Raw genomic sequence first — 21,930 nt, 5'->3', positions numbered from 1 at the left:
ATCTATCTGATACTCATAATGCTAAATCTCAAACTGGATATGTATTTTTTTTACGAAAAAACTGTTATATCTTGGAAATCAATAAAACAGACGATTTCAGTAACATTCTCCAATCATTCTAAAATACTAGCTATCCATGAAACTAGTAAAGAATGCGTGTAGTTCAGATTAATGATTTCTCATATCTAAACAAATTGTGGTATTCAATTAATCGAGGATATTCCAACAGTTTTATATGAAGACAACACTGCATGTATAATTCTACTGAAATGAGGATACATAAAGGGTGACAAAACAAAGCATATCTTTCAAAAATTATTTTATACACATGAACTCCAAAAAGATGGTGATATAAATGTTCAGTAGATCCGATCAAGTGATAATCTAGTAGATTTGTTTACCAAAACTTTGCCTACTACAACATTCAAGAAATTGGTTCTTTAATTGGAATGAAATATCTTAAAGATCTTAACAGAAGGATTAATATATGAGTGACATCTAAGGGGGAGTGTTATGAAAAATGGGTTATGAAAAATGTGAATGTCACCTCATCTTCCACCACTTCAGTTTTCTCACCCTAATAAATGTCATGTTATTCATATTGCCTTATAAAAGGGCACCTTGCCCCTCACATTTGGAACACACATCTTTACACACTCGTATATACATTGCATGGTTGTATACTCACTTACATGCTTGAAGTAAGTAAGGTATATAGAAAGAATAGGAGAGGTAAAAAGAAAACAGATATCTTGTACAAGGTCAATTCCAATATTTTGTATAAGGTAAGTTCTAAATCATCTTATAATTCTGTCCGTGATAGTGAAGTTTTTGATCCCATCTGCTCGTGAAGTAGACATAGTCGAACCATGTAAATTTATGTATTATTTCTATTTATTTAATTTTTTATTTATTTTTTTGCATATTTTATAACAGTGTTTACTTTTTATCGAGAAGGTAATTTTAAAAATTAAATATGATAGAAAAGTTTATAAAATTTTGAATTTCAAAGCAAACGATAAATTTAAATTAATATATTTTACTATTTTACCCTTAATAAAAATAAAAACGCATGCCTCATACTTTCTTTTATTTCACTTTTTACGTTGTGTGTAGAATCATCCAAAATCAATCCTATCCGACTAAAATCAATCCTATCCAACTAATATCATCCCTAACATTAATCTCGTCTGCCGATCCGCCCCTCTAGTCAGATTTTCACATCCCAAGTTCAGCTCTGCAACTCCTCGCTCCGCTTCAATCATGGCGACACCACTTCCGACGGCACCTCTAGACTTACGCGGAGTCCTCTCCGAATCAAAGCGGATTATCAACGCCCATTCTCGCCACTTCCTAGCCCTTTCCGTCCTCTTCCTCCTCCCCGTCTCCTTCACCGTCACAGTCTTCTCCACCCTCCACCAAACCCTCTCTTACCCCGACCAAATCCTCCTCCAATCCTCTCCTCGCGAATACCTTCCCACTCGCAAGATCCTCCAGATCGCAATCGTCTACCTCCTCTTTGCCCTCTTCTCTCTCTGCGCCCTCGCCTCCATCACCTTCAGCGTATTCCACGGCTTCTACGGCCGTCCCGTGAAACTTGCCTCCGCCGTCAAGTCTCTCTCCAAGTCTTTCATACCTCTCTTTGTCACCTCCGTGTTTGCGAACCTTGCCGTTTTGGGGATCGGTTTTGTTATTGGGCTACTCGCGTTTTTGGTTTTGGGAGGGATTCGATTTCTGGGTTTTCAAATTTCTTACGATTCTCCTTACTTTATCGGTCTTTGTGTGATATGTTCGATGGTTCTACTTCTGGCGGCGGTGTATTTGCAGGTGAATTGGGCTTTGGCTGGTGTGGTTGTGGTGGTGGAATCGAGCTGGGGGATTGACTCACTGAGGCGGAGCACGAATTTGGTGAAAGGGATGAGAGGGTTATCGCTATCTTTGGTTGTGTTTTTCGGGTTTTTTATTGGGATTTTGGTGTGGATCAGCTCGAGTTCTTCATTCGGTTTGGACGGAACTAGTAATGGCTGGAGGAGTTTGGCATTTGTCGTGCAAATTGTGGTGACTTCAGCTCTCATATCATTGCTGATGCTGCACAATTTAGCTGCCAATACTGTGTTCTATATGTGTTGTAAGGCTATGCAGGGTGAGCTGGCGCTAGAGATTGCGGAGGAGTTTGCTCGGGAGTACATCAGCTTGCCTTTTGATGATGAGAAGATCCCTCATCTTGTTTCTATCATCCAAGCTTGACGATGGCCATTAGGTTAGTGCTTAGTGGGCTTCTCGTATAGTCATGTTTTCATGTCTTCAACTTCAAATTCATGTCTTTATATGGGTACTGAAATATTTGGTATGTAGTTTTTTGGTTCTTCTGCACAAAATCTGAAATATTCTAGTAATTTGCTATGAATATGAGTGAGTAACATTGTATATGTATATAAATGCTAGTAAATGGTTCTTAACTTCATTTCTTTATGTAGCACGGGGCATTTGTGCACTTGTAAATAGTGAATTTAGTCTATTGCATTTTAGGGAGCATTGTAGTTCATTTCAAAGTATTTGTTTTCTAAAACACTTCTTGCAGAGGAGGATATTAAGATGTTAGTTGAACTTCACTTCTATTAATTAGTTATTGCAGTGATGACCCCAGGGTTACCTCAAATTTTGGGTGTGGTCTAGTTGGCCCTCATGATTTGGTTGCTTGATTCTTTTCATACTTATTTGGGGAGTGACCCTTGAATTTTGGGTATGGTCTAGTCGGCTCTCATGACTAGGTTGCTTGATTATTTTCATACTTATTTGGGGAGTGACAAAAGGGTTTAGAGCTTAAACACTTATGGGGAATTCTCTTGTAAATATTTTTTCTCTTGTTTGACTCATGATCTTATTGTGGATAAATTTGCTTTGTATTCATTCACTTGGAAAGCCAAAGCTCCCTAAAAAATAAAAGCTTTCATTTGGACTGTGGTGCTTGTAAGAATTAGTACTAGTAACTTGTCTTGGAAGAGAAAACCTGATAAAGCCTCATCTCTGGATATTTGTGTTCTTTGCTTGAGGAGTGGAGAGCTTTGTGCACATTTGTTTCTTCATTGTCCGTACACGTGGCAATTTGGAATGAATGATTTGATATATTTTGTGAGAACTGGTTTGTTCTTCCACATTGAGGGCATTTTGCACCAGCATGTTTAGAGGCTTTGATAAAGGAAAGGGTAGGAAAGCTTTATGGTGATGCTCTATTATGGCTATAATTTGGTGTGTTTGGAAGGAAAGGAATGCTAGAATTTTTGAAGGACTGGCTATATCTAGTAACTTGCTTTGGAGTAGAGTGACTTATCTTTCTTCATTGTGGGTGTTAGCAAATGGGTTTTTTTCGCCACATCTCTTTGGAAGACATGCAGCGACCAGTTGGCTTTTTTACATTGAGTTTGGTTTTGGGCTTAGACTGCGAAAAACTTGTAATTTTTTACTTTTGATGTAAAGGGAGGATTTTATTCTCCCTGTTTTTTCTTTTTTAAAATTTTTTACTCTTGTACATTCTGCAGTCTCTAATAATTTTTTTTTTTTTTTGTTTAAAGCACTTTTTAAGAATTTATATTTTCTTTTTTACTATAGACTATGGGCATCAAAGAGATGGATATTGTTGTGAGACAACATTGATACAATAGTATATACATGGGCCACTCACCTTACAAAATACCCCTTAGTATATATGTAGTAGGGTAAAAGGGGGGGGGGGGGTGGCTTTTGGTAATTGATAAATTGTATCCACTCACCTTACACATCCATGGGGTTGAGTTAAAAAAATTTCTAGGGTCATTTCAAAATTTGTTCTAAAATAAAAAAACAAGCAGCATTGCTCGATTGCTCTCCCCCAACTGGGCCAACTCCCTGCCTCGTTCTTTGACTCTGCTCTCCTAAACTCCCCTCACGACCTCACAGCCTGTGGCCCAGTGGGCTGTGTCTATGTGTACTTCCACCCTCCCCACCTTGGCGCCTCCAGTCTGGCACCTGGTGACTCTGATGACTCTGGCTGTCCCATCTACGGTCTACCCCCGTCTTTGTGGCTCCGTCCCCACCTCGGCACCTCCAGCTCTAGGTACACTTTGCAAGTGATTGAGTGAAAACTGAAAACCACTCCAATTTTCACCCTACTGCCCTAGCAATTTTCTGTTCCTAAGCTTATTTGGGAATTAATCCACATCAAGTAGATTTAAACTAGGGTTTAGCTAATTAATAATTAAAAATATTTTAAATAGGGTTTTAAAAAATATATATTTAAAAGTCTTAATTTGACGTAAGCCCTAGATTGTTATCCTTTATCACATTAATTTAATGTTTTTCTTGACATTGTGAATTTTAGTAAATTATTTGTTTGAAATTAAATTTTTTGATTTCTCTAATTTGAAGTGAACTATACATTGTTGTAATGTTGTAGTGTTGTTTCTTGATTCTTGTCATGTTAATTTGATATTTTATTGTTAAATTCCTATTGTTTGAAATTAGTTTCTTAGAGTTATTTTTGAAGCCCTAATTTGAGGCAGAACTATAGATTATGATTTCTTGCCATAGTGTATTTTTATGTTGTTCTAAATTGTTATTTCTTCTCATATTAATTATTCTCTTTTCTTTTTTGAACTAAATTCTTGGTGTTCTTTTAAAAGCCTAATTCAAGGTGAATGGGTTGAACAACTCTGATATTTTTATGTTGCCCTCATATTAATGATATATATATATATATGTATGTATATATATATATTTCTCATTTTAATCACATATGAGTTGAACGGCTATGATATTTGGTGATTTATAATTATAAAAATTATTTCATTTGAATGGCTATGATATGTTTAGATTTATTATTTATAATAGTTTACGGTTATTAGGGAATAATTGTAAAAATTTAATCGTATAAATAAAAAAGTTCTTGTGCACCAAAGTCCTGGCCCTTATTGACCATAGGAAATCATTCTTCACATCTAACTAGTGGGAAGCTTGTGATAGGTGGTGGTAAGGAGATGAATAAACATATTAAGGCAACTTCGGTGACAAGGGAGATTGTGTTTGAACAGTCCAAACCATATACCTGAGTATGTTCCTTAACAATAAGGCGAGCCTTTAATCAAGCCGTGGAACCATCTAGATTGACGATCACCACTCAACGACAACCAACTGCATGCTTATTAGGAGGAAGATGTATCAACTCTTGAGCATCATTGTCCTATAGCACATGCATTTCTTCTATCATTGACAAAGTACTAGCAAAACAGTAGTATGAGGGTGACAAGAAACTATAACAAACAAAATTACAAATTGGATGTTGGGTGCAAGTGAGTTTTACCTTTTCAAACAACAATAGGAGGATCAATCGCTTAGGAAAGAGGCTCATCTAAAGACGGAACCGGAGGGGTAGAAGTGGAAGTTGGAGAGGCTCTCCTCTCTTGAGTTGTTGTGTGTACACTTGCATATTGGGACAATCCAAGTGACGAGGAGGACTCAAACTAGATGAAGATGTTAGGATTAGGAAGGCTAGGCAAAGGGAAGAACTCATTTGAGGCCAACATAACTCAAGAAATCATAATAGAATGGTGAGACTTAAAAAAAGTGAGATTAGTAGAGACAGAGAATCTATGCAAAATTGGGCTATAACATCAATATCCTTTTTGAGTACAGGAATAACCCTACATTTGTTAGCACAAGGATCCAACTTATCCTTTCTTGGATTTTACTTATGAATGAAGGACACGCTGCTGAATATATGAGGAGAAAGGGAGAGCAAAGGAGCCTTAGGGAAGATAAAAGAATATGGGTGGTATTTTATTGATGAGAGAACAAGTGGTGAGCACAATATCACTCCAAAAAAGTTCGGGGACATTCATTTGATGCAATAGAATTTTAGTTACTCCAAGAATATGTCTCTTTTTTTTTTTTTTTTTTGGGCTCTACAACTCCATTTTGTTGTGGAGTGTGGTACGACTAATGGATCATGCTAGAGCTAGTCATGTAGGTAGTGAACTGAGTATTGAAGTACTCCTTAGCATTATCGTTATTATGTATCCAAATTGGCATATCAAATTGAGTCTTTATTTGAGAACAGAAGGCACAAAAAATAGTAAACAACTCAAAATGGTTTTTCATTCAATACAACAAAGTCATTTTGAAGTAGCCATCAACAAATGTAACAAGGTACCTAAACTCCAGCTTTGATGCGACATGACTAGGACCCTAAATATCAGAATGGACTAAAACATAAAAGGGCTAATGGCTCTTTTATTGACTTGGTAGGCAAAGGGAACACGATAATGCTTTCCTCATTAAGAAGACTCACATTAAAGGTTAAACACAAAACTCAAAATAGGAACTAGCTGTTTTAACTTGTCTAATGATGTATGGCTAAGGCAACAGTGGATTTGATGTGGTGTGGTAGTGGCACTACAAGCAATAGGAGAAGAGAGCGACTCCAAGTAGTAAAGTCCACCCACCTCATGTCCCATGCCTATCGTGTTCCATGTTTTCAAATTTTGAATAAGAACAAAATCATGAAAGAAGGTTACAAAGCTATTTAGTGACTTTGTAATTTTACTAATAGACATGAGATTAAAGGGGGATTTAGGAATGTGAAAAATAGAAGAAAGAGAGATGGAGGGAGTAGGATTTATTGTTCCCATTCCTTTAATAGTAGTAGTGGAACCATCCATAAGGATAACTTGGTGACACCTATCATATGGTTAGTAGCAGCAGAGTTGATAACCCAGGGACTAGTGGGAGAGATACCTGATGACATTCAAACGGTATTACTTGTTTGAGCAAAAGATGCAATGTGATGAGAAGCTTGTCGGGTTGCTTGATACTGCAGGAACCTTGAATACTCCTACTCTGAGGCAATTATAGTACGTTTGTTCACTTGAACAAGTGATTGACAAGGGAGGCACTTCTGGGGTTTGGGACTCCATCCCAACACACATCACCTTGATAAAGCAACAGATAAAAAAACACACTGAACTACATGTTCTTAGAATTCACCAACTCCATCCCAAGACGCACAACCTTCAACAACTAATGCAAACCATAAGCACATATCATACAAATAAAAAAACATAGCAAATACCATTGTTCTAGGCCCCGATAAACTCAATATTTAACTTAGCAAATACCATTGTTCTAGGCCCCGATAAACTCAATAAATATTGACAAATAGCTTTGGGAAGTATCAAACAACCATTTCCCAGGCGCTGGATGAGATCTTTAGACCAAAAACTTCACGAATAGCTTTAATAATATGTTTAAAGAGGGATTCGAGCACTGTTAGATGAATTCAGGCCGGAAACATGCCTTAAATTGGCTTCACATGCTGGAGTGTGAGGGCATGTGGGGGACTGTCTAGAGATGTGATTTCAACTTTTTTTTTTTTTTGGGGGGGTGGTGTGGTTGGGGCCCAATGCTAATTTTGATGTGTACCATTTGAAATTTAAGACGATAGGCCAAGTTAGCAAGTCCTGAATGTTGAGAATGAGGAAGGGCAGTAAAGCCGGAGTGCTCATTTCGGTTGAACAATTTTGTGAAATTGAGTTTTGATTGTGACTCATGTTAAGTGTCTCGAGTTCCAGTAGCCATCTAGGTTGTAAAACTGGCAAAACAATATGTCAAGAATTATGTTGGAATGATAAAGAACTTTCAAATTGGAAATTACCAGATTTAGATAAGAATATAATTTATAAAAAGGGCAAAGTTTTGGAATTTAAACCCATGATAGGGCAAAAATTGAAGGAAATTGATGTCAAATTAACAGAAAAATTTTATACAACAAATCTTCTTTCCAAAAAAATCCTTGACAGAATATGGCAAAATAGGATTCAATAATCTCCACATAGGTTGTGTGCAAATTGGAATCAAACCATTATCAAAAATAGGTCTTAACAACTCTCTCTGAGTCTGTCTAAGAGATGTTAGAATCTCAAATTACAAATAATCAATCTTAGGGATGGTAGAACCTTCCCTCACAAATGGGCCAGTTTATTTCAAATGCTATCCAGATTTTACAATCAGCTTAAGCCCTGACAATCTTAAAGACAGAAGTCTCGTATTAGATATCTTTACAAAATTCATTATAGGGTTCTTACAGCTGGAATAACTCCTCCTTACAATCTTTTGGATGTACCCCTAGGCCAAACAATTTGTTTTGAAGCCACAGGGCATACAAATTTAATGATCCCTAAAATATTATAGTGGAATGAAATCAATATGCCGAACGAATGGACTAAACTAAAGGTCAGTAAGCCAAAAATTTAAATTATTTCAAATAGAAATTTTGAAGGATTCATTACCTAAGATTTGGGAGATCTAGGAATAAGATTCAATAGAAACAATATACCATCTGATGATGAATCTCTAGAAGAATTTCAATATGCTAAACAAAGGTCTTCTTTCTAGGCAAAGATCTTTTATTCAATCTAGGCAAAATATCTCTGAATTTGAAGAATCCAGGCCATCTTCTTCAAAAGTGAATATTCTTGAAAAACTTAATAGTAATAATAGTAGACGAGCAAATTGCCCAGCCAATCTATGAAGAACCCCCAAAACAAAGTCTTTCTCCAACTCAATCTCAAGTTTATGAAATTAATGTTACTGACATAAAGCCATTTCAAATAAACAAAGGAAAATTAAATGGGCTTCTTTTCAAAGAAAAATGAAAATTTAAGAAGATGATTTTTTAAAAATTTCTCAGAGAAAAAGGTTGAAGAATATAAACAAAGATGGATTTCTGAGATATTTCTTTGACTGGTTTTGCAATAGGAAAAGATTTGTGAACCTATTGATAAAAAAGGAAGAGTTTACAAAACAACAAGAAGTATGATAGTGGGTAATCATCCTCCAAAAGGCAAAATTCACCTTCAACATAATGGAACGGATGTAGGAGCCATAAAATTTGCAAAAACAAACATAGAAAGCCCTCTTGAATCAGCAATACAAGGTCAAGCTGAAATATTAATAAAGCAAAGCAGTTTCACAAATGAATATTTAACAACTTTAGGAGAACAATTAGATAGAATTGAGACGAGTGTTGACAAAATTTAGGCCAATATCCCTGCAAATCTTTCTGAAAACTAGAGTAAAAAACAAGGATTCCAAATATTTAGAGGAAAGGAGAAAATTGATCGAAAAACCAATCAGGCAAAGTTCAACAATATAGGTGGATATAAATTTCCTGATCCATCTTACATCAAAGCGTGTTTTGATAAAGAACAAGATGAAGTTTTAAGAGAAATTGATGAAAAACTGAAAAATGCTCATTCTTCATCAAAAGGAATTCAAGCTTTAGATGACCAACTTAGTCAATCTAGCAAACTGAGTTCTGAAGATTCTGGTCAATGGTCTTAAGAAGAATTTTTAGACAATGTTACAGAATTAGAAGAATATTTTAGAAATTTTGCACTCAATTTTATAGACTATATTAATAGGTTGAATGACAACATGTCTATCCCTATTCCTCAAACTAAACCATTTTATCCTTGGCCAAGTGCTCCAGATCTACAATTTGAAGAAGTAATTCCCTATAGGGCCTATTCTGGAAATGCTGTGTATAATTGGAATATTGATGGATTATCTGAATACCAAATTTTGAATATGTGTAGGCAAATGTTTATAGTAGGGCAAATTTATGTATTAAAAACAAAAGCATATGATCCCAGATGCTGTTAGAGCTCTTGTAATGGGATTTGAAGGCTAGCTATGTCATTGGTGGGAAAATAGTCTATCCAAAAAACAACAGGAAGACGTTGTTAATGCTTTCAAATTAGATACTAGTGGCAATCCAATATTTAATGAACAAACTCAACTAGATGGGGTTAATAACCTTTGTTTTACAATCGTCCACCATTTTATTGGTGGATTACCTTTTAATGAAGAAAGACAAATTAAACTCCTGCAAAATATAAGATGTAAAAGACTATCAGACTTCAAATGGTATAAAGATACATTTTTGACAAGAATTTTTATGAAAACAGATTGTAATGCAAAGTGAGGAAAGTATAAATTTATTAATGGTCTGCCAACTTTGTTTGCAATGAAGGTTAAGAAAAATATGGCAAAATATAAATACTGTGATAACTATCAACAAATAGATTTAGGAGAATGGACCTATGGAGAAATAATGCATGTAATAAATAATGACAGGAATAGAATTATGCAATGACCTAAGATTACAAGGAAATTGAAGAGGCAAAGATTAACAAAAGATTTAGGCAATTGGAGTGAACAATTTGTATTTGAAAAATTAAAACAAATAAGAAAACAAGAAATAATCCTGGGCAAAATTGAAAGCTCAAATAGAATTGAGAACTTTGACAATCTTCCCCTCAAGTCAAGAATTCCAAGCTTTGAAGAAGCAGAGTTCTGGAAAGATTTAAGGCAAAAGCAAGGAAAACTGCAATTCAAGACTTGCAAAAAGAAATAAATGTCATAAAAGGAGAAATCAAAATTCTTAAGAAAATTACTCAAGATTTGCAAGAACAAATATTAAAAAACCAAGCAGGTACACAAATTCTTTCTGAATCAGAATCAGAAGATGAAGGGAAATCTGAAAATTCAAATTCAGGCAATGAAAAGAATTCATTTATAAACTTGATGGACAAAATTGTTATCCAAGAATGGTTCTGTGAAGTGGAAATTAGGATAAGATCAATATTTTTGAAAATTTATAGCTCTGGTTGATACAGGGGCAGATTTCAATTGTATTAGGGAAGGGTTAATCCCAACAAAATACTTTGAAAAAACTACAGAAACTCTGTATGGGGGCAAATAAGCAAAAACTACGAATAAATTATAAAATTCCTTTGGCAAGAGTTTGTAACCAAGGGGTTTGTTTCAAAACAAACTTTATATTAGTCAAAACAATTACCCATCCGGTAATCTTAGGATTACCATTTCGCCGTCTCCTTGCTCCATTTCAAATTACAAATGAAGGAATTCTAACAAATTATGATGGCAAGAAAATAGTACTCAAATTTTATCTACAACCAATTGAAAGACAAATAAATCGCCTGAAAAATCAGTCCATAAGCAATGAAAAGCAAATAAATTTAATAATCCAAGAAAAAGAAAACCAATTAAATTTTCTAAAAGAAGATTTGAACTATGAAAAAATCAAAAGAGGACTAGAAGAAAAATACATCCAAGAGACAATCTCAAATTTAAACAATATAATAAATAATGAAATATGTTCAGACTTACATAATTCTTTTTGGCAAAGAAAACAGCATATAGTCGAATTACCCTATGAAAAAGATTTTAATGACAAAAGTATTCCCACAAAAGCCAGGCCAATTCAAGTGTCTCCAGAAATGCTAGAATATTGCAAAAAAGAAATTCAAGATTTACTAGAAAAGAATTTGATCAGAAAGTCTAAATCACCATGGAGCTGTGCGGCATTTTATGTCCAAAAAGGCTATAAAATTGAAAAAAGTGCTCCAAGATTAGTTATCAATTACAAACCTTTGAATAAAGCCTTGAAATGGATAAGATATTCGATACCAAATAAATCAGATCTTATTAAAAGGGTTTATAATGCAAAAATATTTTCAAAATTTGATATGAAATTAGGATTTTCGCAAAGTCAAATTGCTGAGAAAGACTGATACAAAACTGCTTTCTCGGTACCATTTGGGCAATATGAATGGAATGTATTGCCATTTGGATTAAAAAATGGTCCAAGTGAATTTCAAGGTATCATGAATGACATATTTAATCCATATTGGCAATTTATCTTCGTCTATATAGATGATTTATTAATATTTTCTAAAACTCTTGATCAAAATTTCAAACATATTAAGACTTCTTATCAATGTTGTTAAAACTAATGGATTAGTTGTCTCGACAAAAAAGATGGTTTATTCCAAACAAAGATTAGATTTCTTGGACACAATATTGAAAATGGAACAATCATTCCAATTAGAAGTATTGACTTTGCAGACAAATTTTAGATGAGATTGAAGACAAAAAACAACATCAAAGATTTTTAGGGTGTTTAAATTATATCTCTGATTTTTATCAAAATCTTAGAAAAGATTGTAGAGTTTTGTATGATAGGTTAAAAAAAATCCTCCTCCATGGAGCCAAATTCATACTGAAGCGGGTTCCCGATGAGTGAGTCTTCTCCATAGAAGACAAACCAAAATAAGTATGCAAATTTGGGAGCTCTTGAGGGATCTCCATCAAAGGCAATTTCTTTAAGTTCTCCTTCAAAAATAGCAATTTTAGGCAATATTTCCCTTACAAATATCCCCAAGGCAATTTCTTCCCCCCCAAGGAGACTTTATCGGCAATTTCTATTTCAAATAGGTTTTCTCTATTAAAAGGAGAATTCCCGGCAATTTCTTCCAACTGAATCTCTCCCCAGACCTCTTTCAAGGCAAAATTGGCAAATGCACCTGAGGCATCATCTTTCTCAGATTCGAAGGCAAATTTTAAGGCAAATTCTTTTTTGGCAAAATCCTCTAAAAATTTTCCATACATTAACAAAAATTATTTTCAAAATTTCTTTACCATTGAAACTATTTTTGAGACAAATTTAGATCCAAAGAAATTTGTTGAAAAATTTATTGATGACAAATTCAATAGGATCTATAAGGATCCTAAGAAAAGCCAATTGTTTTATGAATATATCATTTTTGATACTAAATCTGTGGATATATTTGAGCAAACAGACAAAAAATGGTCCAACAAAAATTGCTTTTTCAAAAATTAAAATTAATAAAGTTATCTCTCCCTTTGAATGGAGTAATCTGGAAAAATTGGGAAAATTTTCACAAAATTGTGATCTCAACCACTTCAATTACTAGGATTATCGTGATGCATGGTTCAATGCAATTTTATATCAAAATATGACAAATATTTCTCTGGAAAAGTCCCATTTTGGTTCCAGGAATGGTGGATTAAGTTTGGTCCGACAGAGGAAATTTTCTCGACAAACTTAAAATCTTCATTCACTAATTGGGTGGATAATCTTTCTCTTCTCGGTGAGTGGGTGGATTTTTCAGATGTATTTCTATTCTTCAAATTTTTCAATTTAACTTGGATTTTAATGCTTCAATATAATTTTTCCAACAAACTTATTGGCAAAGATCAAGTTCTATACTTTGGAAGGCAAGCTCAAGTAAAATGGTGGAGTGGGATGAAGACTAACCACTTTACTAAAGAATTCTTTGATGGGTGGTTAAAAAGGAATCCCAATTTTTCAAAATCTCCAAACTTATCCAGGCAAACTGAGTTTCTTCTTACAAAATCCCAACTTCAAGCAAAGTTAGCCTAGGAAAAATCTCTTGATGATTCCAATGAAATTTTAAGAGCAATGGCAGACTACTCCTCCAACTCTGAAGACGAGCTTAGTTATGGTGTTGATTTCATGATTTAAGCTGCTCAATTTTCTTGGCAAATTCCAAAGCATTATGTTTTCAAGAAAGCAAGGGAGTGTAGGCAATGAGATAGAAGTTTTCAGGCAATTTCCTTGAAGATTCCTCATCTCCAAGGCTTAAGAAGGCAATTATTAAAGGCAATATTTTCAAGATCTATTCACTATTCTTCTTTACATTTGTTCATCCACAGCAATTTGCCCCGACATCAAGATTCCTTCAGGATAATCTTGAAGTATTTTCAAATTTTCTTTTGTAAATTTCAAGTCTACTTTTGTAAAAAGTAAGATAGTGGTGGGTCCATGTTTGGTAACCCATCTTTGTCTGTCGACTATGCGCCGATACTATTAAAAAATTGTTTTCAAGTTTGGGCCTATAAAAAGTCCCTGAATCTTAGCTTAAAGCACTACTTCTTCCTTTACTCACTACCACACTCTTCGGTGGAAAAATTGTGAAGAAAGGTGCTCTAAAGCTATAAGTTTGCAATTTCGATCAAAGTCTATATAAATTGTAAATTTGTATCAAAGTTTGTGTCAAATCTTATAATAAAGTTGTATCATTTTAAAATTTTGCCAGTATTTCTTTATTTATAATTCTGTTGCAATTTCATTTCATTGTTTATAGAATATATATATATATATATATATATATAGATTATATTTTTTCAATTTGATCATATAATTTATTTTTCCATATTGAAACGAGATTTTATTGTTAAATTGCTAATTTTTGCAAGTCTTGGGCAGCCATTAGTGTCAGAGTCATGACAAGTAATTGTGAGTTGTAAACTCAGACATAGTTGTGGATGACATCTAGGGGAACTCTTGGGTGTGACCTTGCAGATTGCTTTTGCGAAGCATTGCTCTCTGCGGTTGGATGTAGAAAGGCTTTGGTAGTTACTTGGCTATGCACGTTGCCAAGTAGGGTTGGCTAAACATGTGGGCCTTGGGCAAGTTTGGATCTGGAGGGTCGTGTTTGCCTGGTCCAAGGCATTGCGCCGATGCTTGGGATTTGGGATAGCTATAAAAAGTTAGCATAATGCCCTGTGGTTTGCTAATTAATATCAGAGCCATGACAAGCAACTGTGAGCCGTAAATACAGACATAGTTGTGGATGACATCCAGGGAAACTCTCGGGTGTGACCTTGTAGACTGCTTGTGTGAAGCATTGCTCTCAACCCTTGGATATAGAAAGGCTCTGGTAGGTACTTGGCTATGCACGTCGCCAAGTAGGGTTGGCTAAAGACGTGAGCCTTGGGTAGGTTTGGGCCTGGAGGGCTGTGGTTGCCGTAAGTCTTGTTGGGTCGGGCATTGCACTGATGCTTGGGATTTCGGGGTAGCTATAAAAGGTTAGCGGACCGTAAAGGTGGTGGTTTACCCTATGGCAGGTATCAACCGTTCAAGTTTGCTTATCACCAACTCGTGAACTTAGCCACTACAAGTCTGCTTTAGGCATCAGCACTATGGCTTTCAACTTAAATGGTTTTGATATCTTATCTATGTATCTATAGAGGGATAAGAGATTCTCAAGAAATTATCGTGAATAGAAAATATAGTACGATCTGCATTGCCCCAAAAAGATCTAGCATAAATTTTTGTATCTATCTCAGAATCCCAAGCATCAACGCAACGCTCGGCCCAATGGGACTTACGAAAAACACGGTCCTCTTGGCCCAAACCTGCTCAAGGCCTACGTCTTTAGCAAACCCTACTTGACGACGTGCATAGCCAGGTACATAGCAGAGCCTTTCTACATCCAAGGGCAGAGAGCAATACTTAGCACGAGCAGTCTGCAAGGTCACAGTTGCTTGTCATGGATCTGATACCAATTAGCAACCCACAGGGCGTTACGCTAACTTTCTATAGCTATCTTGGAATCCCAAGCATTGGCACCATGCCTGGCCCAACGAGACTAACAGGAAACACGACCCTCCTAGTCCAAATTTGCTCAAGGCCCACATCTTTAGCCTACTTGGCGACGTGCATAGCCAGATACCTACTAGAGCCTTTCTACATCCAAGGAATGAGAGCAATGCTTCGCATGAGCAATTTGTAAGGTCTCACCCGAGAGTGTGACCTTAAGAGTTCCCTTGGATGTCATTTACAACTATGTTTGGGTTTACAACTCATAGTTGCTTGTCATGGCTCTGATACCAAATTAACAACCCACAAGGCATTGCGCTAACTTTTTATAGCTATCTTGGAATCCCAAGCATCGGCGCAATGCCTAGTTCAATGGAACTTACGGCAAACACGGCCCTTCTAGTCCAAACTTGCCTAAGGCCTATGTCTTTAGCCAACCCTACTTGGCGACATGCATAGCTAGGTATCTATCAGAGCCTTTCTACATCCAAGGGTGGAGAGCAATGCTTTGCACGAGCAGTCTGCAAGGTCACACCCGAGATTTTCCCTGAATGTCATCCACAATTATGTTTGGGTTATAGCTCATACTTTCTTGTCATGGGTTTGATACCAATGGTAACCTAGGACTTTCAAAATTAGCAATGTAATAATAAAATCTTGTTTCAATATGGAAAGATAAATTATTGGATCAACTTGGAATATATGTTTTAAAAACAAGGAAATGTAATTGCAGCAGAATTATAATCAAAGAAATGCTTGCAGAAATTTAAAATTGTACAACTTATTATAAGTTTTGATAGAAACTTTGATACAAATTTACAATTTATGTGGACTTTGATCGAAATTGCAGACTTGTAGTTTTAGAGCACCTTTCTTCAGCTTTTCCACTGGAGAGTGGTAGTGAGTGAAAGAAGAAGTGGTCTTAAGCTAGGACTCAAGGAACTTTTATAGGCCTGGATTTGAAAACAATTTTGTAATAGTATCGACACATGACCAACATGCAAAGATGGGTTACCAAACATGGACCCACCACTATCTTGTTTTTTACAAAAGTAGACTTGAAATTGACAAAAGAAAATTTGAAAAGACTTCAGGATTATTCTAAAGGAATTTTTATGTTGGGACAAATTGTTGTGGATGGACAGGTGTAAAGAAGAACAGATTTTGAAAGTTGTTGCCTTTAATAATTGCCTTCTTGAGCCTTGGAGATAAGGAATCTTCAAGGAAATTGCTTAGAAACTTCTATCTCATTGTCTTCTCTCTTTTGCTTCCTTGAAAACATAATGCTTTGGAATTTTTTAAGAAAATTGAGCAACGTAAATCATGAAATCAAGGTTATGACTAAGCTTGTCTTCAAAGTTGGAGGTGTAGTCTTCATTGCTCTTAAAATTGCCCTAAAGTAATCAGGAGATTTTGCATGGGCTAACTTTGCTTGAAGTTGGGATTTTGTAAGAAGAAACTCTGTTTGCCTGGATAAGTCTAGAGATTTTGAAAAACTGGGATTATGGTGTTGTTTTTGAAAAATCCATAGTAGATTTTTCGTTCCTAAACTGGCAGTGTCGTCTAGGAAGTTTCTAGCGATTGCTCTAGCTTCTAGTAGTGTTGGCTGTCTCTATGGCTATAATGTTGCTGGAAATTCTTCTATGATGATAGACATGCGGTGGATTTGGGGTTTTAGGCTTTCGTTTTGATGGTGGTTTCGGCAATTAGGGTTTGTCTTAGAAATCATATTGTGATACTAGGGGTGTGCAATCTGCTGATTTGGCCAATTCAGTCAATTAACTGAATTAACCAAAAAAATTCGGTTTATTATTCATCATAACTGAACTAACCGAACTACCCTTTTTACCCTACCAAACCAAATTTTTGGTTAATTAGGTTAACTGTTTTTTTGTTTAATTCGATTAACCGAACCGAATTACAATTAATTATAAGGAAAAAAAAAATGTTGTATGATTTAAAAATTTGACTTTTAAAAATCCAAGACTTTGAGTCTGAGAGGTGCTTAGGTGACACCATGACGGCCACAACGAGGGCTAGGGCAAAGACATGGCGATTGGCGACGCGCCGACGGCTAGGGTGACGACAAGGGGCCAAGGGTGAGGTGACTCAAACTCTTGAAGTCTCTAGTCTCGATTTTGAAGCCAATTAGTCGAACGATGGGATGGAAGTTTGGATTTGGAGTAGGGGTGAGCAGTGAGCACAATGGACTGACGATGTGGTCGCTGAAGCTTGGATTTGAAGGGTCAGAGGTTGGCTGGTTGGTGCAGTAGTTGACACTCTAGAGGGCGAAGGCTGGTTGGTCAGCGATCAGCGTGGAGGCTCGCTAGAGTTGGATGGATGGACATTGGAGGGTGGAGGGCTTGGACTTTGGAGGCTTGAAGTCTTGATTCTCGAAGACTCAATGGAGTGATGGACACTGGTTGCTTGTCGCTAGAAGATTGGGAAGTTGGATTGGCTAAATGGGAAGTTGGGAACCCTAATTCCCGAAGGCAAGGTGTGGAACTGGAATCGTGGAATCTGTGGAGTGGACTCAGTGGAGTGCCAAGTGTGGAGTGGATTGTGGAACCCTAATTGTAAATTATATAATTTATATTTAATTATTAATTAATTATATAATTCAGTTAAATCGGTTAATCGAAATTTAATTTCTCCATAAGGGAACCGAAAACCGAAAACTGATTTTACCCAAATATAAAACTGAACTGAATTAAAATTAAATCGAACCGATCCGATCGAATTTGGTTGGTTATTTTGGTTAATTTGGTTAATTTGGTTTTCACCGAATTATGCACACCCCTATGTGATACCATGTTTTTAGTAATTGGGTAAAATGAAGACCTAATCACCATGATAGGTCTCTTCCTCTATTTATAATATATGTCAAAGTACATATAATTGACCATAATACCGTTATTAACTCTCACTTATTAACATAACACTAACACACTAATAATGCTAAAAAACGACTAAGATAATTATCAGCACAGGCAACAAAGTTTTAGGAAGCTTATCAATGAGTGGTGGTCTACTCTCTGCTCTGAGGGCTTTGCAAGCTTTGTTCCTACTTTGATGTTGAAAGATATTAAAGGGAAGGCTAGATGGTGTAATAAAAACACCTTTTGAGATATCCATGTAAAGAAAGAAGCTACTTTGAGGAAAATTAAAGATCTTGATATTGAAGAAGTTTCTCAAAGCCTCAATGATGAAGACACAGCAAAAATGGTCCTCTTGTGAAAAGAATTATCTGCGATCATAAATATGAAAGAAACTGCTTAGAGACAAAAAAAAGCTAGGGCCTTGTGGCTTAAGAAGGGAGAATGTGACACCAAATTCTTCCATTTCTATCCAATGCTCATAGGAGATGCAACACCTTGAAGAGAGTTGTAATTAATGGAGAACTTTAGATGAAGGTGGCGACTTCAAAGGCAGAATTTGCAAGGTCTATGAAGCCCTTTACTCAGCATCTATTTGATATCACAGTTTGAGGGGCTAAATTTCAGCACAATCTGCGCCTCTATAGTTGGGTGGTTGGAGCCTCCTTTTAGATGGCTTCTCTATGGTTTATTCCCAAGCAAATTGGATTGTTCTTAAAGTTGATGTTATCAATGTCTTTTATAAGTTCCATTCTATGGGAATATTTGTAGACAACATGAATTCTACCTTTGTTGCTTTGATCCCAAAGGTGGCGGCTGTTAACCTCAAGTCAAGTATTTTTGTCAGATCAGTTTGGTGAACAGTGTCCCCAATTGAGCCAATCCAGATTTGCCTTTTATGGAAGCTCAACAAAAATGTCTATTTCACCGCCAGATCCTTCTGCAAGCAGCTGGACAATACAACCCCCAAGGCCGGAGGCTTAGTTTCCCATAGAAAGCTATTTGTAGAACTGTTATGCCAACCTAAGTTAATTATTTTGCTTGGGAGACAACTTTTGGGAAGATCCTCACTCTTAATGACCTTTCAGAAAAAGGGTTTAACTTTGGTCAATAGACACTTCCTATGCAAAGAAGATGCTGAATCTGTCCACTGCCCCTGGACCAGAATTTTTCATAATCTGGCCACTGCTCTTATGGAATTGCTCTGGGTCACTACTGCTGAATCCGTGGCAAGGAAATCTGGGAAGAGAAGGGTATACCTACGAACAGAGAAAGGAAAAAAGGCGTTGTCCTTGATCCCATTCACTCCTTTTTTGGATAGTGTGGAGAGAATAATGCTAGAGCTTTTGAAGGAACAACTATCTACCACAATCCTCGAGGATAGATGGCTTACAACCCTTCAGAAGTAAGTTTAGCAGGCAGTAAATGTTGGAGAGGTGTGCAATTCATGACTTCTTGGATGCCTATCACACAGTTGATTCAACTCCTTTTATTTATTTCTTTGCTTGTAGATGGGTGGCAACCTCTTGGTGCCCTATTTTTGAAATCTGTCTTTACTGATTGGAGGGAAAATAGAAAAATAAAAAACCTTCTTTATGCTACTGAACTTTGATTGCATTAGGCATATGCCTACTACTGAGGGTGCAAATTTTTTAGCAACTATAATTGAGGATTCTGTCATGCTAGTTACAAACCTGATCAAACCGATGCTTCTTCTAACTTTTTTTCAGCCATTGAGCTTGGAACTCAAAACTCAGTCTGCCCTCTGCCATTGAGCTTGGAAGGCAAAACTCAGTCTGATCCTCTGTTGGATGCCAGTGCCTTTTTTCACGTATCAGAACTTAATTGCAAACCCTTTTGTTAGCAAAGTTGCAATTTGTTTATCCAAGCGATGCTTCTGAATTACCTACATGGTTTATTTTTATGCTGGGAGAGTTTTTCTTGCTTTTGAATAATTTCTGAAAGTTGAGGTATGCCTGCTAGCAAGATTATTTTAAGGGTGTAATTGAGAGAAATAAAATGGCTAGTTTGACATGAATTATTAGAGCCTTTCCTTTTTTATTTTTCCAACTGCATTATCCAGGATTTGTCTCTGATTACAATTGAGTTGAGTGGAGCCAAACTTGTATAAGCGTTCGAGTTCAGCTCACTCAAAATTTGTGCTATTCGAATTTGAGTTCAAGTTCAATTCAAACTTGAGCAAAAGTTGTTGGAATTGGCTGAATGGCAAGTTCAAAAAGTTCTATTCTTGATTTGTCTCTATTCAAATGTATATGAAGTGTGTGAGCTCACAAGCTGAATAAATTCTGAATAAACCAACCTTGTTAATGTATCGGAGCTGAGAATTTTGTTCAAATAAATTATAGCTTGAACTGAGCTTTTGTTGGGCCAAACTTGAAATGGTTGCAAACAACCCAATTTGTATGCTGCCCTAATTCATATGGTGCCAAACAATCCCCTTACATTATATATACATGTTTCCAGAGCTTTCGGTGGAAATGATGGAAAGGGCAAGCTCAAATTTCCTCTTGATAAAACTGGAGTAACAAGAGTCCGTACAAACTTCTTTGACATGACTACTTTTATGGGTGCAGTGAAACAAGGATTGCCAATGTAACCAGATACAGTGTAGAAATGCCGATATGTATTATAACGCCTCATCATTCTTGTGACTGCAAATATGAAACCTCAAGACCATGGCTTGGAGAAGGTGGACAATAATCTTGCATGGATGAAGGATGGGATCAAGGCTGCAAAAGATTTTTCTGAAAGCATCATCTGGATGTCATTGCATGGAAATGTTTATATGTAAATATCAAGATTTGGAAGCTAGTCTTGTCTAAAGTTTGAATTGTGCAGATGTAGGGGTCAGTTTTACAATTCATAATTTAATAACTCAAATTTAACCTATTGTAGTTTGCAGAATTGGTTTAGAACTCTCTTTCTTTTACATGGTCAAAATAGATTTAGAATTGAATTTTAATGCAGTTTGCTTGCTTGGTTTGGGTCTGGAATGAATTGAGAGGACGTTTATTTGCCCCATGTAGTATGTGGGTGTTTGTGCTTTTGATTAGAATCAAGTTTCTTAATGATTCATGAGGGAAGATGTCTGAAATTGTATGCTGAGGGCTTGTGTTACGTGACTATTTAAGTTCCTTACTGATTTTGAGGCAAGGGTGTTTGTTTGAAGAAAAAATATTTGTAATAATATTTGGAACCTGTCGATTATTATTAATACTACATTAGTATTTATATTCCGGGTATGATTTGGTGTGGGTCTCATCATTTTAGTGGGTCATATGACATTTTGTGATTGGTGATTTTGAGAAAGTCCTATGGGGAATTAAACCACTCTATACAAGTATTTTTCTTAGATGGAAGTCCTTTTTAAAATCTTGATTTTATTCATCATTGAACAATATTTTATTGGGACACTTTTCTATTGTGAATCATTAAGGGCTTGTTTAGTATATGTTTGCATCCTCTAGAGTGCACAAAATATTTTGTAAAAGCGCATTTGTTTCTGTTATAATTTTTTGTTTTTATTGTTGGTTTTTAGCTCTTTATTTAAAAATTCAAAATTAGATTTTATGATTTTAAGTTATTTGGGCTAACTATTGTAAGAAATTATAATATCCTAAAATATTTTTTTTTTACATTAAATTATTCATTTCATATACTTTTAAATTAAAATAAAAAAAATGATCATATGAATTTACATATAATTAAAAAATATACATAAATTTTAAAAAATATATTAATAAAGTCAATTATAAAATACTTTTACTATTT

The 21,930-nt window shown here is 35.7% G+C and overlaps 1 protein-coding gene across 2 annotated transcripts; it reads left to right on the top strand.

The window, feature by feature from the left end:
* The first annotated feature begins 1,110 nt into the window (after positions 1-1,110).
* On the top strand, positions 1,111-21,121 carry LOC131143740 (uncharacterized). 2 transcript variants are annotated; one of them, XM_058092020.1, is made up of 2 exons: positions 1,111-2,260; positions 20,733-21,121. In XM_058092020.1, the coding sequence occupies exon 1, from the start codon at positions 1,264-1,266 to the stop codon at positions 2,245-2,247; it is 984 nt and encodes a 327-aa protein (XP_057948003.1). In that variant the 5' UTR covers positions 1,111-1,263; the 3' UTR covers positions 2,248-2,260; positions 20,733-21,121. The 2 variants fall into 2 exon arrangements, with proteins under 2 accessions (XP_057948003.1, XP_057948004.1); XM_058092021.1 differs by having other exon boundaries at positions 20,623-21,121.
* Positions 21,122-21,930: the final 809 nt, after the last annotated feature.

The sequence above is a fragment of the Malania oleifera genome, chromosome 12, assembly GCF_029873635.1.
Source record: "Malania oleifera isolate guangnan ecotype guangnan chromosome 12, ASM2987363v1, whole genome shotgun sequence".
In the NCBI taxonomy this organism is placed as follows: domain Eukaryota; kingdom Viridiplantae; phylum Streptophyta; class Magnoliopsida; order Santalales; family Ximeniaceae; genus Malania; species Malania oleifera.
Note: the sequence above shows the minus strand (reverse complement) of the source record. Positions and strands in the feature narration are given on the sequence as shown.

Bases quoted from the DNA above. Each gene is read 5' to 3' on its own strand.
- LOC131143740 (XM_058092020.1), top strand. From the start codon at position 1,264: ATGGCGACACCACTTCCGACGGCACCTCTAGACTTACGCGGAGTCCTC.